Source organism: Ostrea edulis, chromosome 4, assembly GCF_947568905.1.
Source record: "Ostrea edulis chromosome 4, xbOstEdul1.1, whole genome shotgun sequence".
Classification (NCBI taxonomy): Eukaryota; Metazoa; Mollusca; class Bivalvia; order Ostreida; family Ostreidae; genus Ostrea; species Ostrea edulis.
In genome coordinates, this window is record NC_079167.1 from 61,175,083 (window position 1) to 61,193,111 (window position 18,029).

The following is an 18,029-nucleotide window of genomic DNA, read 5'->3' on the forward strand; positions in this document are numbered from 1 at the left end:
GCGATTCTGTTAATTTAAAATATCTTTAAAAAACAAAAAACTACTGGAATCAGAAATGAAATAAATCACTTTACACAGAATTCTGTGTAAATGCTCAAGGGTACATCTAACAATTAGGTATTTTTATACAAAACTATATTATAAAAGAGCGATATTAAATGTGTATATGGGGTATTATGTATTTTAAGGAGCACCATACTGGGAACATACTTTAAATATACAATGTATGTGCATTTTTATTGATAGTAGAGTACCATTCCAGAATATTAAAAGCATGTATTAATTTTTTTTAGGGGATACTTCATTCTGATAGAAAGAAAGAGAAAATAAATACTGATGTGAAATACTCCATACACATTTCATGGAAAAAATATGATAGTCACAGTGAAATATGGGTTACAGCTACACAACAAATTCACGGTCTTTAAAGTAGTGCTTGCACGGGTCACTGAAAATTAATGAATCTATGATTTTTTTTATCTGATTTTTTTTTATTTATTTATTTATTTTTATTTATTTATTTATTTTTTTATTTATTTATTTATTTATTTTTTTTTTTTTTTTTTACATATTTTGTAGTTGACAGTATTTGTAACTCATCATGAAAGTATCATATATGGTTTCAAGGGAATTGTGATGCTACGGTTGTCATAGTAATTCTTGTAGACTTTCCGTAATAAATGGTACAGGTGTTTCAGGTGGTGTTTAAAATTGATACAAAAAGAGTAAGTGATAGACATTTTAGATCAAATTGAAGTTGAAACTTTGATATATATTTTGCATTAAGGTGCCCATTTACTTTCATAGGAAGTAGAAGCACGGTTGCTTTATGAGCAGTTTTACTGTTTTTAGAAGGCACTTATTTACCACAGCAGGGATATTTTCACCCCCTGAGAAATAAATGACTGATGAATTCTTTTTATTTTTTACATATGTTCTAACATATATATGTTAGAAGAAACAATTGGACCCCGTTCCCAATATTTTCAAATAGTGCAGTCATACTACACTTTTCGCACTCAAATTTATATACAAATTTTTGGGGAAAATTACTGATATTCAGATAAAGAACAGAATAGTCCGCTGTTGTTTCTTTTTCTCAGACTAAATAATCAAGATGAAAGCATACATGCATGTATGAAAGGTATGTTTGTGTAAGTGTCTGGTGTATTGTATGTGACCAAAATAATAAATAAATTATAATAAAAAAAAAAGATGAAAGCATACGAGTTAAATATAATTCTGGGAAAATTTATACCGCAACAAAATCGCCCTTTCTTTCAGAGCTTCCGTAGCAAGATTATGCATTCTAATTAGAATTTCAAATCGTGATACGTGCATGCTTTCAAAAATAATGAAAGTAGTAAAATGGGCATTTGTTATCATGTATATAACAGTACTAAGCTCCCGACGGTAGTCCCTACTTGATAAAATCATAATTGTAAAATTTTGTATTATTAGAGTTTGTAGACACTAATTGTAAACACACCTTTCATCCCAAACGCTTACCTATTAGCATTAAAGGTTTTATGTCCGGTTTTATTTTTAAATTCGAGTAAAACTGGCGAATTTATACGTTTCTATTTTTCATGAATCGTAGCTTCAAACAATGAACAAATAAAGATCATCTGAACATCACAAGAATTTGTCACGTAAGAATGTACATGCAATATCCATCCTGTTTGGTCGATGGAGGCGATATCCAAAGAAAAACAAAAACAAAACGCAACTGTCATCCAATCAGAAAAACGCAACTGTCATCCAATCAGATACTGCATCCTGTGATATATTGTCGCCCACATTCGATTATCCGCTATACTCCAGTTTCCACTTATGGGCACCGGTATGCTGCAGACATCTGTTTTAATGAAGAACACCCGTGGTGGGTTCAATGGTCAGGTAAGGATATTTTCAGATCAATTTCATGCATAATTAGAAATTGCTTTCAAATTCATCGTTTACAATGTCTTATTTCATAATTTTGTTATTTCTTCGTTAATGCTAAATAAGTAGTAATTCACCCCCACCCCCAATTTCATGAACACAAGCCCTTCATTTTTCTTTTTACTTTATTTATAATACACTATTGTATTGTAGTTCGAGATAAGTGATCTCTTCCAAACTGTACACGATTTCTTAGCGCATTAAGGACCAGTCACATAATTAATATGGACGTTGTGGACAACCAGGACTGTGCAGCCTTCCTGAACTGTACCCTTGACGATGGAAAAACAAATAGCCTGGATTCGCCACTGTTCATCTCGGTAATGTTTGTTGGCATTCTCTCACTCGTGTTTAATGGCGGGGTATTCGTTCTTATCATCAATGTAAAGAAGATACGGCACAACCCCTACCATTTCCTAGTTCTCATGTTGTCCGTCAGCGACTTTACCGTGGCATTTGGAATCATGTGCATTGGTCTTCAGCATCTCGTTCCCGCTTTAAATAGAAACAAACTTCTGATAGTATTGCAAATCATTTTGTTGTCAATTGGATTGCATCTTTCACTCTTGCAGACATTTTATATCAGTTTACAAAGATTTTTAATCATCTGTACAGAGAACTGGAACTCTTATGTTTTCAATGAAAACCGAAAATACTGTATATGTATCGGCGGTTGGGTTGTTGTAGTGATCATCAACCTCGTTCTGGTTTCGCCACCATCGAGGGAGTTTGATCCACTCAAGGACAACATCATGTCCTTTGTCTATCATGGGCATTATTCAGCTCAAAGAACATACAACCGAGTTTTAACGTTGTCTCTTTTATCGTTGACAATCATTCTTTACATCATAACTCTGGTCTATGTCCTTGTAAATCACAGAAAAAATTCAATGACTCGGTCGAATGGCGTTGATATAAAAACTATCAACGTAGAAATAGTTCATCCACCTTCCTCTATTTCTAGATTTCATACAAATCAGAAAAATGTAACGCCATCTCCTCCACTTGAAGAGGGTCCAAGAAGATTGTACATCGAAAGTCATAATCGACTAGTTACTCTCAGGCGGAAAAAGGCCGCTAGTACCTTGTATCTAGTAGGTTTCTTAATCGTTGTCCTGTTGATCTTTACGGGACCACTCATCGTTGCCATGTGGATTGATAAACCTAAATACATTGGAATATGTTTTTGCGTGTGTATCCTTAATTCTTTGGCCAATCCCTTTATATATATGTGGAAGTTGGACGACGTCCACAAGTTTATTAAGTCCACTATCTGTTGCTTGAATCGGGTTCCTCAAGATTAACTTCAGAAGAAAGTAGAATATTGCCCCCATTAATTTCAAAAGCGACTAAAACGTAGATTTATCTGAATTAGAATCTAAACGAAAAACTTCAATCATCTTTAGAAAATACCATTTTGGTTTATCAGATACATGTATTAAAAAGATATTGAAGATTATATGGTCTCTTTTATTTCGAGTTCACCAGGATATAATGAATCGATGAATGAAAATGAATATAACGGTGTCGATATATCTAAGTGTCGAGTTAAAGGCTACAGCAAAAGATTGTTTTGCCGTTAGCAACAGCTTGATTACTTGGTGCATTTGAATGAATTGTTTCAGTTAAATTTTTAAATACATCAATCAAATTAACGGTCTGGCATTGTCATTACCAAGATCACTGTATAACTAACCATTCTTCATCAAGATAAGACATTTGGATTTGATTTTGCTTACTTCTGCAGAATTCTTTTTGTTTTCCTTTCATTCAATCGTTTTAGTTAAATATTACAACCGTCTTCCTTTCAAAAGATATTTACTTAGCACATTCATTTCATTTATCCAACGTGATTTTTTTTTTATTATCTGCTGAAAGGTCTTCAAATCTGGAGAACAACGGGGAAAACGTCCACAGCTTGGTCATTCTAACAACTTACAAGAGATTGGTTTGTTTGTTGTTTTAATGTCATATCCGTAAAACATATTACTTTTAATTTATGCCTGTTGGTTAGTGTAGGAACAGTTACTTTCTACATGTATGTTAAATGTCTTAAATTTGACGATGGGCTCCGAATGGAACCCGGTTTTCCCGGCTGGGAAGCAAGCGCCTATACCACATGGCTACAGCGACGAGAAAAGATGCTTTGAATACATGTAAATGATTGAAATGAATACAATTCAAACATTTCATCAAAGTTAAAGAACAATTTCGCAATTTCTAAATAATTATAAAATAAAACTGAATTTCAATACTCGAGTACAGGGATAGAAAAGCTACTAATAACACAGTAACTGCATTGTATTACTTTAACTCGCAACATTGAATAATTTACCTTCAAGAATTAAGGTACAGTTATAGTGACATATCGCAATTCTAAATCGAAATAAAAACCACAGGGAACTCCCAGAAGTGAGAACATCCTCTCCAAAACATGATTGCGTCGTCTACATTTTTTCCAGAGATGTAGATATGTTTTATGATAAGGATTGAAACGAAAGAAGGAAATTCCTGGCGCTTTGCACAGTTGGAATTCATATAGAAATAAAGATATGTTGTTGTCAATCAGGAGATAATGTGGTCTGCGTACCTGTAGGATTCAAAATATATCAGGGGTAACCACTTTACCCCGGTTTATTGATGTACATGTGTCATTATCATAATGCAATGTGAATCGAAACAGGACGACTTCAACAGTGTTGATAAGTTTTATTGCAACATTTTCATGAAACAAGAAAGTACATTATACAAATCACATGAACCGATAATGGTATTATGCTATGTTTAATACAAACGTATATGCATGTGTGAAAAAAATTAAATTGTTATAGCTAATTATACTGTGTATTACGTAAACAGCATGTCAATAAAACCATTTTTATCTTGATCAGGGTTAAATTCCATTTTGGATGGTTTCAATACAAAAATACGGAAGGCTTCTTCTTTCCTGTCAGACAGATATCAAGTAAATTACATTTCCCATATCATTTTTGTCATGATCAAGTCGACTCATAACATCTATGTCAGGATGAGCCCGTTAATCGACTAGATGAGCCGCGGCGTCTTGATATTTATGTAAAAGAACCGACTTAAGATATTCCATGTATAATGAAAGGATAATGAACAATTTTGAAGGATTTAGATCAACATAAATATTTATTGTTAAATAATGATGAAAGTGAAGCAGATGAAATTTACATGACTGGTAAATAATTAGAAGCTGACCTTTTTGCACTTAAGACTTTTTGGAAGAGTTGTCTGCCCTTTGTAAAAATAAGAAAAATCTAATTTTCTAAAAATGTGTGTGGTCAATGATTAATTTTATTTCATATTTTCATTAAGAGAAGGTGTATGTAACTTTCTACCAAGAGATTTGTATGAAAATATAATTTCTTCTTAAAATATTGTAATAAAACATGCTTTTCCCATATACCTCAATGTTAAATTCTAGGTGAAATAAATCAAGCAGTAAACAAAATTTTGAAAATTCCTATGGTGGATTATTTTTATTTGATGAACCTTTCAAAATGATACCATGATTACAAAAATTCCACCATCCATTTATTAGATATGAAATATGGTCATTATACATTGAATACCTTAAATGAAAGTGCCTGGGGTTCAATGCACCTTATGGAATCTTTGAATCATATTTAGATGTCAATGTGACCTATACGTCAGGTGCTCTTAACACCTACCATATCACGGAACTGCGGTTTACTTAAGTTTTTGTATTCTCGGGAGTTTGGCAAGATGATAATGGCTACTTACTGTATCACGTCTGTCGCAGCCAAAACTCGAATCCATGACGTCACATAGCAAAATCTTTGAAAGGTTGAGTATTTATAGTACCGAAAACCTGGAGATTAACGCATAGCGTTCAGTAAGTTACTCAAATCAGATAAAATCGAATCGTAATTGATATTACTTTGGAGTAGTTTTATATTGCATTAACGGAAGTGTTATTTGGATTAGCATTGGTTTTAACTGAGGGCCAATAATATCCAAATGGCTGACTGAACAGCTGTAAAAGACAGGGCAATGCTAAGTATGGAATCCTGCAAAAATGTACCGATTCATTTTGTTGTTCCCTACATGTTTTATACACATAATAAAGTTTCAATTACTGATTGCGAATGTATTTAATTCTATTAGATCCACAACCGTAAAAATTTGAATTCTGTTTAACTTTAATTACACATATTAATAAGTTTGGGAAATGAAATTTACATACAAACATAACTTCAAATCATAAGAGGGTGAAAATTTGATACAAATAAGACAAAGTGAAGAAATTAATGATGTGTAGAAAGATATTGTTTTGTATGATATTTATATGTATTTGCAAACGCCCCCTTTTAGCATGTCTCTATGCATAGATGTAAGAAAACTTTTTGCATGTCTATGTACATGTGAATACTTTTTTGTCTCTGTACATATAAAGCAATGACGAAATGGAAGTGTAGGGGCCAATTTACCGCCAGGAATATTTACCGACCTCAAGGGGGTTATGTGACAGGTTTCTTTAACTAATACATTCGACAATTTTTGTTAGATTGTGGACAATACTGGCACCACAGACAGATAACTTGGACGTATCAGTGGACGTAAATTTCCATATTTACAGTATTTACTGAATTTCTAATTCTCTTCGTTTGCTACGACTACACAGTATTGTATGAACCCATGTAAAAATGTATATAAAGCATTTATAAGTTCGTGGCATTGCAATGAAATAAATAAATGGACTTAATACAGCATTTAATAACCAAGACAGCTGTGCCGCCACTAGTAACTCTCTTTCAATATTCTGAAATCTGTATAATGAGAAAATGTAACACACAAGAAAAAGAATAGCAGACGACATATAGCAAAAAAGAATTACTGAAGTAACGAAGGACATTTTGATCATACTGTTTTGTACACCACGTTTGCTCAATGTGCGTTTGAGTCCATGGATTTTCTTCACATGGAAAATCACAATAAGTAAAGAGGGAACGAGTATCAGGTACACACGAAACGTCACAATGACGTAAATCGGCGTCTGAATTCCAGATTCGTATCGCAGCAAATAGTAAACAATCGAGAAGAATCCACTTACGACCCACAATGAAATGGATGACAAAATTATCCATCTACTCCGTATTTGACCAAATTTTATGGGCTCGACCACCATGTAAAATCGGAGTCCGAACAAGAAAACCACATGAGCAGCACAGGCGTGGGCGACGCCATAAAAGACAACCAGAAAGGTAGCGCATGGGACCTTTTCCAACTGAAAGTGAACTTTGTTCCATCCGGCATGAAGAAGGTAAAGAAACAAATTCACAATATCCGTGAATATTATTGTTCCAATGACAATAAAAACAGTTCGATGAAATGCTTTGTTGAACACGATCTTCAAAAGAGTGAGTAGATTCCCTAATATTCCCAAAAATGTTATAATCAATACAGGAATGAAATACCCATCCTCTAGATACACCGGAATATCCTGTTTTATTTCCTTTCGCAAATCTGTATCGTTCAAGACTGATGTCAAATTGCTTACATTTATCACACTCTGTATACCATATCTTATTCTGAAAAAAAAATACGGGTAACATCGTTAGCATTTCACTCAAACTCAACAATAACTTTAAAGGTCAAGTGCAAGAGGCTGGATGCAATTTAGTTTTTATTTCATGATGAAATTTTATCTTTTCCTTGTATACTTTAACCAGCTTCACGAATCTTATATGTAATATAGGTTACTGAATTTGTAATCCATGCCAATATATTCATATATATACATTTGACAAATCATGCTGTTCATGTTTTCTTTCAATCTATATTAGCTACGATCTTTTGGGGCTTTCATATCACGGCTTAGGAGTTGACAATTTCGCATTTGGATCTGTTGTGTTGGCGCGACATAATGACAAAAAAGATTATCAATAATATTGATATCTATGGCAATCAAAACAAGGTTAATTGCAATAAAATCGAGGAGAGTTTTGTCTTTCTAATGATGCTTTGCTTTCAACATGAAACCATTCGTTTATTTTGTTTTATTATAATAGCGTGAATAATAATATTTGTTTATGTTATTTATTCATGTGCATTTTCTTTCAGTTTGCTTCCTACGTTTTTTTTTCCTACATCGTCTACCTAACAGATTATCAATTTCCTTACTTCATTGACTTGTTATCATCAATTCCAAATCTGTGAAATTTTATGTTTTCAGATTATATTATATTACCTGATCAGGATATAGGGCTCACGGCGGGTGTGACCGGTCGACAGGGGATGCTTACTCCTCCAAGGTACCTGATCCCACCTCTGGTGTGTCCAGGGGTCCGTGTTTACCCAACTATCTATTTTGTACTACTTATAGGAGTTATGAGATTGATCACCGTTCGTTATCTTCACCTTTCATTAAATTAATTTGAAAGTGGATTAAAATTCATTTCTCAACATACGTATAGAATACATGTATGTTTGTCCAACAATCTGTGTGAATGAATTAATAGACTTTATATAATGAGGTTGATTTTCTTTAAAACTGGTATTAATTTGTGACAGCATCCAAGACCAGACTCCAACAACTCATATCAGATATAAAAGGCAAAGTAACTTGAAAACGGTACACACAACTCCCGTTTTAATATTGTCAAAGAATCACTAATTGCATTAACCCCGGAAAGGTATCATGTAAAACCTCATATGCGCCCAAGAAATCGATATTCCTGTATATGACCTTAGAACCGCTATCTCTTAGTATCCGTTAGTTAGTTGTATGTTTAAAAAAACCAGCAACAACAAACAAAACAAGACTACGTAAATAACATAGCATTCCAGTAAACACACCTACCTCTGCACACCGAACATGCTGTCAAATGTCTCAAAACTTTCTTCTGTTGACGAGATATATATTGTTTTCCAGATTGACTGCTTGCAGACAAGATATTTTTGAGGTAGGATAACGTTTCAAAGAACGGCAGGGAGTGCAGACAGTGGTGTGGTAAAACACACATCTAATCTAAACATCGTACGGTAGAGGCAGCGCAGAATCGAATTTAAGAGAAATGTCAGTGGGATTAAAATAGGGAGACCTGTCAGCGGTCAAAAACAAATTTGGAAAGGGGTCAAACATATATTACATTGTAATAGTTAAACTAGGATACCATATAGTGAAGTTTTGGGCTTGAGTAATGTATTCGATGATTTGTGTCGTTCTATGTGTATGTCAGAATCTGCTCTACTTTGTATACGATTCAATTATATAAGAGTATGTAATACAGACACCTTGTAATTCTGTGTTTCTTCTGTGCATATTGTGAATGATTAGGGCTTTCTCTCTCTCCTGTATATACAGATTCGATTTCTCACCATTAATCGGTTGGAATTAAACATGATCCATGGGTGAAATACTTTCATTTTCTTTTGTTGTATCTATAAAAGAATATCTATATATCTATATGTTATAATAACGCCTATAAAAGTGAATGAGGACATTTAGTGAATGAAAATATTTATACCGAAGTAACTACCGTATGGTTGACGAACCTGATTCCTTTCCTCGATGTTTGGTTTATATACTAAGAGAAATCTTTGATGAATTACATTAATTTAAAACGTTATTGAGTATTTAAGATGGATTGCTGTAGGAAGATTGTCAAATGTTGCTAAATATTTATTCCAGACTTCCATAGAATTTAATAGACAAACTCTAAGCATGGCCTTTCCACTCAATTTTATTTAGGTTTAGATTTTCTTCAAAATATATTTCAGTTAGTATATAGTTTACCAATCAAATATTTATTGGATTCAAAGGCAAGAAAATGATATACCCTAGAGTATATTTTGAGAACCCCGTTGTAAGCTCAACACTCCTAATTGTAATTAGGATATCACGGTGGTGGTTGGTTGCATGACACAAACGTTTTTTATACTTACAGCTTGTACCTAGACATATGCACTTGAATTGTACTTGTATTGAAATTCGTGTACGTTGATTGGTTGCCATTTCAAACACATCATGATTTTGAGTACAAGTGTACGGAGAAAATGTTTTCAAAATTAGATAGATGTTTTAATAACGAATATATACATACCATGCCATCCCTCTTAATCTTCATTTCAAATAAATGTAGTGGCAATTTTTCTCCCGATAGCTACACAGAGTGGGTATCAACTTATTTTTTGTTATCAATATTGCTTTATTAGATTTTCATGCTCAAATAATCCAACTTTATTTCATTGGTGATAGTGGCCATGAAAACAGTTTTTACACCCCCAAAAAATATTGGGAATTTGCGACAAGCATGAAAATAAAAACCAAAGGAAACTTATTCCAACTTTGATCATAGATCAGTAAATTTGTTCAGATATATTCATCATTACACCCTATATGCTATGTGAATTTTAATAACTTTCAACTGGTAATGGAACCCATATACACGTGAGAAACTCGAGTGTTCGCTCCTGTGATATTCTTTCCAGGTGAATTGCATGCCTAGATTAAAATTGAAATCGTTACATAAATTTTGTGTTTTTTGGATATGTATATTTACATAAAATTACTTTGTCAATTCAATCATTTGAGTCGTTGGACATTTTTTAAAATGTATATACATAGAGTTAGACATATTTCACCATATCCCAAAACACCCCTATAAAAAATCTTCTATAAACGAATATGGATTCCATTAGATGATTCATTGACATTTTTAATGATATATACGTACTAACATTCCATCTGATTTGTTTCAGCATTAAATTTCAAAACTGGGATATTGTGAAATATCTTTGTGAAAGGTGAAGATAACGAACAGTGATCAATCTCATAACTCCTTTAAGGAATACAAAATAGAGAGTTGGGCAAACACGGACCTCTGGATAGATTGATTGTATTTTGTTAACGTCCCACTCGAGAACTTTTCACTCATATGGAGACGTAACCATTGCCAATGAAGGGCTGCAAAAGTTAGGCCTATGCTCGGCGCTTATGGCCTTTGAGCAGGAAGGGATATTTATCGTGACAGAGGTCCTCAGTTTTTACGGTCTCATCCGAAGGACCGTCCAATTTAGTCTCCTCTTATATACCAGAGGTGGGATCAGGTGTCTAAGGGGACTAAGCATTCCCTGTCATTTGGTCACGCCGACCGTGAGCCCAATATCTTGATCAGGTAAACGGAATAATCCGTAATCAAAATCAGTGTGCCAGGAACGGCCTAACAATTGGTATGAAACATATCAGACAGCATTTCACCCAAATATACGGTAGGTAGTATTGACAAATTAAATCATTATAATGGCAATAAAATTTGCGAAATGCTGACTTTAAAACGAGACTGTTGAAACCCTTGTAACATCAACTTGTTTGTCAGTAGCCTACCTCGATTTAAAATTTGATCATACGTAGAACAAGTTCTTCTGTATCGAATCAGTTGAGATATAAACATCATATGCAGATGATACTGGAATATTACTACATAAATATGGGAAGTTGACGATGGAGAAGCTGAAATCATCCCGTTTGTCTAACTCAAAACCTCAGTAAAGCTTCCAGCAAATGTTTGTGTAGTGTTGTAGCATTTACTTCATGAATGCAAAATGAAGATACATACCTAAAATTACACGAAAGCCTCTTAAAATAATGAAAATGTAACTTAGTTTAAAAGTTGATATGCTCGGTCTTTTATGTACAATCTTAACTAAGGTAGCAATACTACAGCATTCTATAGATAAAATGGATTAAATATGCATACCAAAAAACTACGATTGCAACGATGCAAATAAAATTTTTAAAAAATCGAAATACGTTTGTTTTTTAAACAAGCCTCGTGCTGACCGCGTGACTGTCTTATCAACATACCGTGTGATGTTTTGCCACCAATTCGTGGATCTGAGCATGTCTTTCTCTTTTTGATCATACGTGAAGATACGAATACGGATTACCGAAGAGTTGAATTAGTCAAAGGTGAACTTCAATTTCAACATATATCTTTCATAAAAAATCAAATAGTTTACGTTGCGTGAGTTACTATATAATGTCAGCATACCAGTAGATACATTAACCATTTTAGAAACAAAACAAAAATTTGATTAATACTACGTAAGGATCTTAAAGGTTGTACAACGTAAATATACCGGAAATGATATGACAAGGAAAACTGATTTTAGTAATTTTCAACGAACTTGTCTTTAAAAAATTCTTATCCTTACATCTTATTTGAATATATGCGAAGGATATTGTAATAAATAAGATCCACATGCATTGCACATTAATTTTTTATGGACTGTTCGATAACATGGCCACAAGACTTTTGTGCTATCCGAGACGTTTGACCACTATACTGTTGTTTTATCCAAGAATATTACCACTAGGCCGCTGTGTTGTTCCTCCAAACATATCAACCGTCATGTCTACAATAAAAAGGAAATATTTTTATAACTACTCAAAATAGATTTTACATTAAAGTCAGTAAGTTAATTCCTTATTTACCCGAGGTAATACAAATGACTTACTTTTTAAGAGAAGGACGCAATCTTGAGAATTACACAGGTCACCTTTACAACACGAGTCGCATACAATGACACCACCGTCGTGTGCTATAGACCGTGCCACATGCTGACCCCCGTGATAGTGATGATAATTCACTGCAAACGTTTGGCATACCTAAAGAAGATGTTTGCCAAATACTTAATCTAAAATGGACACGAGGAAAGATAAAACATTTTAGATTTGAAATTTCTTTAAAATGACAAGAGCATGTTTTATGATACATGTAGTTTTATAACAACCAAACCTTTTCGTCTTCACAACCATACACGTAGGAAAGCGATGAACCAACTATACGCACACCATTGTAACATGTCTGAAAGGTACATTGATTTGTTTCTACAAATTTTCCATCCATGAAGATATAAAGATTGATTAGGTAAACGGAGAAATCCGTAGTCAAGAACGGCCTAACAATTGGTATGAAATAAAGATTGACAGATTCTCAAATATTAGAATTCTGTCAAGTTCATTTATAATTTTCAATTAGAAACAATGCCTCACTATTAGAAAGAAACTAACCCCTGCGGCAGTCCACACCTTGTCAGCGGGCTGTTATTTGATAAAGTGAAGATGCTGCATATTCGATCAAGAAATGTATGCACCTATCTCTTTCAGGAGAATGATCTTTATGAATTTTGTCTTGTATATTCCTATGAAAAGCTTGTAGTACCATTATCATGTCTTTTGTTGTTGTAAATATTGACTATATGTTAAGAGGCACTGAGTAGACAAATTACATTAAATAGACAAATTGTAGTCTTTTTGATTTGGGAATGTTCGAAAATGTATCCTTCAAAAATATCCTTATTTGGTGCAGATGCATGTAGTTAGGCAACAATTGATTCTACTCTTTAAGAATTCTGCTTGCACTTTTATTCTAAAATATGTGAATATACGGCAAATTTGTCGACATTTTAACATTCTTCTTCCACGAAACTTTTCATCAACATTGTAAATGTCTTCCAGATAATGAGTGCAGATTCACTTTTAATTTTCTCTCCCCAAAACAGGAGTTTCATGGTTGGCAATAAATGACATCGAACAACTTTGAGGACAATATTAAAATTTTCTACCAATATTTGTTTGTTTTATTTCTTTCTTTGTTTTACATTTTGCCGTGACTTTTTATACTAGCGTCTTTAGACGGGACGTATGATATTATAGCGATTTCCGTCCGTCCGTTCGGGGTTTTTCTGTTTTTAATTTCATTTCTCTGTAATATCTCACCTGAAATTTTCTATGTAGTTTTTTTATGGATCACTCTAGATCATGTTATAATTTTGATCCATTTCGACCTCTCTTGCAGGAGTTTTGCCCCTTATTTGAAACTTATTGTTATATGGAGGGCACATAATTCATCCGGCGAACTCCCCCCTCCACCATTTTTAATTGAGGACCATCTTGTTTTACAGAGTGTTTGTATGGATATTGAAGATGTGCATATGGCAAGGATTTTGATTTTCTTTAAATTTTGAGAAAATTACAGATTGTTGAACTTAGTCAGTTTTGAGGAAATGTTACAAAGAGAGTATATGATTTGTTCGGTGAACTCTTTACACAGTTTTCAAGGGAGAACCTTATTTTACAGAGTATTTATATGAGTTTTGAAGGTGTCATGTAGCAAGGATTTTGATTTTTTTTTTTCAATCTTAAGAAAATTACAGGTTATTGAACTAAGTCAATTTTGAGGAATTTAGAGAGTAAATGATTTGTCTGTTTTTCCTTCCATAGTTTTCAAGTGAGGACCTTCTTATTTTACAGAGTATTTGTATGGGCATGGAAGATGTGCATGTGGCAAGGATTTTAATTTTTCTCGATTCTTTAGAAAATTACAAGTTGTTGAAGTCTGCCCATTTTGAAGATATATTATATTTTAAATAAAGGACATGGTTTGTCCTTATAACTCATCTCACAGTTTAGAAGCTAGGGTATCTGTAAATAACTTGAAGATGTGCAGAGTGTAACTTGAATATGTGCATAGTGCAAGAATTTTGATTCTCAAGAATTTTTAATTTTCTTTGACATTTTGAATATTTACAGGTTGTTGGACTAAGTCGATTTTGGGGAAATATTTTATACGCAGAACTTTTGGTTTGTCTATCTACCTCTTGTCATAGTTTTAAGCTAAGACCCTTTATTCATATTAAGCTAAGACCCTTTATTCATATTTTGCAAAGAAAGTATGTCTCAGCCTGATGATAGCTGATACTACCTGAAGCAAAGTTCTACAAATTATGGCTTAAGATAAAAATCCTATGTAAACATTTTCACTGGTGTATTATGTACCGTTTGCGGTACTCTTGTTCATTCATATTGAGACGTCACCAGTTGTAGGTGAAGTACCACAAAGTTAGACCTATGCTTAGCGCTCAGCACCGTAGCAGTGAGGGTGCAACCACAGATACCTAAAGTATGGACACCACTACTCCCATTCCAGATTTTTTGCGGCGATATTTCTCCGAAATGCGTAGATTCCTTGTGTATCCCATCCCAATTTCGTTTTATGTAATCGTTTTACGCTTTTTGTAAAGTTTAGAAATCTACCGATTTGATAAAATACACAAGAGACAAAAATCTCTAAACAGGGGGGTGCTGGATTCGGGGCACATTATCCAAGTAATTGCAGCGTTTGCAAGGAATTTTGGCGAGCTGTAGGTCAAGGAAATATCATACAACAAGTCTTTGAACTCAAAACCCATCTCATCTCTTTTATTTGTCACAATCTCGCGTGCATTAATCGGACAGGGGTTCTCCTCTTCCACTGGCAGGTAAAGAGGAAGTCACAGAGTATTAATTTGTTACAAGTCGTGTGATTTGTTTGCAATTAAACTTGTTTAGTCTCAGGATTTTCGCGGATGGATTGGAATGAATTTGAATGGAATAGACAGGGAATCTACACATTTCGGAGAAATTATCGCAGCAAAAAATCCGAAAGGGAGTTTAGTAGTGCTCATGTTTCAAGCGTATGTGGGTACAGCGCCTGTCGTGACCTCCGTTTTTAAGGTCATATCCGAAAGAACCGTGGCGCTCACTTTTAAATACCAAGCGTTTGGCGAAGGAGCAATTACTACCAATGTTTACGTCTTTAGTTTGATACGGCTATGGCACGAACGGGACTCGAACTCACTCACGACCTGTCGGTCAAGAATCGAACGCTCTCCCATTGAGCTACCACGACCGATCCTACCAGTACTAGCACTAGTACTAGCAACAAATAACTTAAAGATTCAATTTGTCGCACGTGTATGAACATCACCATTTGAATGGTGTTTACGAAATCACTCTGTCTTTTCGAAATCTTAAAAAAGTTGTACATCTTACAATTTAAGATTGTACATAACATAATTGGAGCATGTTGAGAATTGAATTTCATTTTGTGGTGCCACCGAGGTTAATAGTACAGGTATAGGCCTTGTATTCTTTCCAAATCAGTTCATTATCTTACTTTAATTGACTTAATTACATTTAAAGTGGACCTCGACTTTAATGCCATCTGAAAGACACGTGAAATTCACTTTTAACGCGAGGCAGTTTGGCCAAGAAACAGAGACAAAAGCCTGTGTTAAATGTCTTAGGTGATTATAATCTTGCTTTGCAACCGAAAGGCTACAATTCGTTTTTAATTCGAGCCCTATGTCAAAAATAAGACTTAAAACAAATATAATTAGTGGCTGTTCCTTAATTAGAAATGAAAGGCACCGGTCAATGGGATATGACGTTAAACAAAAGTGCCACAAACGGTACATCATATGTCCATTGGACAGTGATGAAAAATTTCGGTGTAATATCTGTATCAATAATGAGTAAAAGTCCAGAAACAATTTGATTTACTTTAAGCCCTAAACTAGGTCACTGTGAACATTTAAGCTGGAATGCAATCTGAATCTTTATTTCTCTGAGAGGAAAGTTGTGACTACATTTCTGGAAATACCCGTATCCATAAAAAAAATCTGGAAAACTTTGACCTACATTTAGCCCTGAAATAGGTCACGGAGCAACAATCCAGCTGACATGCAACGTGCACTTGTATTACTCCGACAAGAAGTTTGTGACTAAATTTCAGGGCAATATACGTACCCGTAACGAAAAAGGGTCCGGAAAACAGTTTGACCTAGTTTTAGCTCTAAAGTAGATCACGTGCACCAATCCAGCTGAAATGCAAACTCACTCTTACGCTCTTCAGGGAAAAATTGTGACCAAATTTCAACGCTCTACATGCATCCGTTACGGACAAAAGTCCGGAAAACATGACATCGGATGGACACGAACGGACGGATGGTGCCCAACATAATGCGACCCATCTGACGACGGATGTATAAAAAGGTCACGTGCTACATTTGATTAGGCGTTGACACGATCAAGAACCCTCATCACGATGGCCCTGAGCGTTATGCATACGTCAAAGATTGTGGTACTTCACATAAAACTGGAGATGTTTCTACATTGAAGAAACATACGCCATTAGTATGTAAAACAACAACAACGAAACACCAAACTTGATTAACCTGTATTAATTATTTGAAAGTGCTCCAGTGTTTCTGAAGAAAACAAGAGTACCTGGAAATGTGCATGATACACCTGTCATAAGCTTATGTAGGGTGTTTATTACTTATGTAACTTCAAGGTATTTTTTCAATTACATTGATTACATTTAGCAAATATTGGCAAACATGTCACGAGTTGTATGAAATAAAAGATTCTAGCTTAAAAACTGTGACAGGAGGTAAATAGTCAAACCAAGAGTTCTACGATAAAAATGTATACCCAAAATTGACTACTTTCAGCAAACTGTATTGTTTACAAAAATCAAAGAACACCAGATAACTGTAGGAAATCGAAAATTTGCAATACGCACATCTTCAATTATTATTACAAAGGCCTTCGCTTGAAAACTGACAGGAATTGGATGGGCAAACTATGTACCCACTTGGAATATTTTTTCTCCAAAACGGACTATGTTGAAAAACCTGTTATTTTCTCGGGGATTGATGCTGGAGTTCCTTAGTAACAATATTTAGGGTTTTGATTTGTCATGAGCACAAATTGTCCTCCTTTATTTGCTGACATGTTTATATATTCTTACGAAGCAGAATTTATTTTAAAAGCTTTTACGCGAGAAGAAAAAATCTCTTGCCGTGGCCTTCATCTCGACATTTAGATATATCGACGACGTTTTATCTCTAGATAAGACACTTTTCACTCATATGCCGATTCAGTATATCCCAGTAAACTCGAACTAAGGCCATCCTTGTAGAAATGTTTGTTTGGAATTACCGCCTGGGGGGTTTCAGACCCAGGAAGGAGGGAGGGAATTTATTTTTCCCCATTGAAGTTGATTTTAGAATCAATAATAAAACTCACAACATATAACAGTAAACAGATTTTTTTTCCAGATATTTTTTGTTTAATTCGGAAACAATCAACCCGAAAGAAGGTGAAAAAAATGACTTCAAAATCCTCAAAACTCTGACAAAGGTGATGGTTCCTACCAATAATTTCATAAGTCAATTTTAGAGGATTTCTCTTTGAAAATAGCTAG

The 18,029-nt window shown here is 34.3% G+C and overlaps 3 protein-coding genes across 10 annotated transcripts in view; 1 reads left to right on the plus strand and 2 right to left on the minus strand.

The window, feature by feature from the left end:
* Positions 1 to 1,701: 1,701 nt before the first annotated feature.
* LOC125671633 (uncharacterized) lies at positions 1,702 to 3,382 on the plus strand. The gene is made up of 2 exons (XM_048907456.2): positions 1,702 to 1,899; positions 2,098 to 3,382. Exon 2 carries the CDS (start codon positions 2,169 to 2,171, stop codon positions 3,246 to 3,248), a length of 1,080 nt encoding a protein of 359 aa, XP_048763413.2. The 5' UTR covers positions 1,702 to 1,899; positions 2,098 to 2,168; the 3' UTR covers positions 3,249 to 3,382.
* A 1,254-nt stretch (positions 3,383 to 4,636) lies between these two features.
* LOC125669077 (uncharacterized) lies at positions 4,637 to 8,811 on the minus strand. The gene is made up of 2 exons (XM_048903523.2): positions 8,795 to 8,811; positions 4,637 to 7,523 (listed from the first exon to the last, which is right to left on the minus strand). The coding sequence occupies exons 1-2, from the start codon at positions 8,809 to 8,811 to the stop codon at positions 6,575 to 6,577; spliced, it is 966 nt and encodes a 321-aa protein (XP_048759480.1). The 3' UTR covers positions 4,637 to 6,574.
* Positions 8,812 to 12,202: 3,391 nt separating this feature from the next.
* Positions 12,203 to 18,029, minus strand: part of LOC125671369 (uncharacterized) — a 37,068-nt gene continuing 31,241 nt past the window's right edge. For all 8 annotated transcript variants that reach the window (XM_048907018.2, XM_056163266.1, XM_056163267.1 and 5 more), the window contains 3 exons: positions 12,735 to 12,803; positions 12,454 to 12,604; positions 12,203 to 12,351 (listed from right to left, as the gene is read on the minus strand). In XM_048907018.2, the coding sequence (XP_048762975.2) occupies positions 12,290 to 12,351; positions 12,454 to 12,604; positions 12,735 to 12,803 (282 nt within the window). In that variant the 3' untranslated portion in view covers positions 12,203 to 12,289. The remainder of the gene's footprint in view (positions 12,352 to 12,453; positions 12,605 to 12,734; positions 12,804 to 18,029) is intronic.

Excerpts from the sequence above, each read along its gene's own strand:
- LOC125671633 (XM_048907456.2), top strand. The coding sequence starts at position 2,169 with ATGGACGTTGTGGACAACCAGGACTGTGCAGCCTTCCTGAACTGTACC.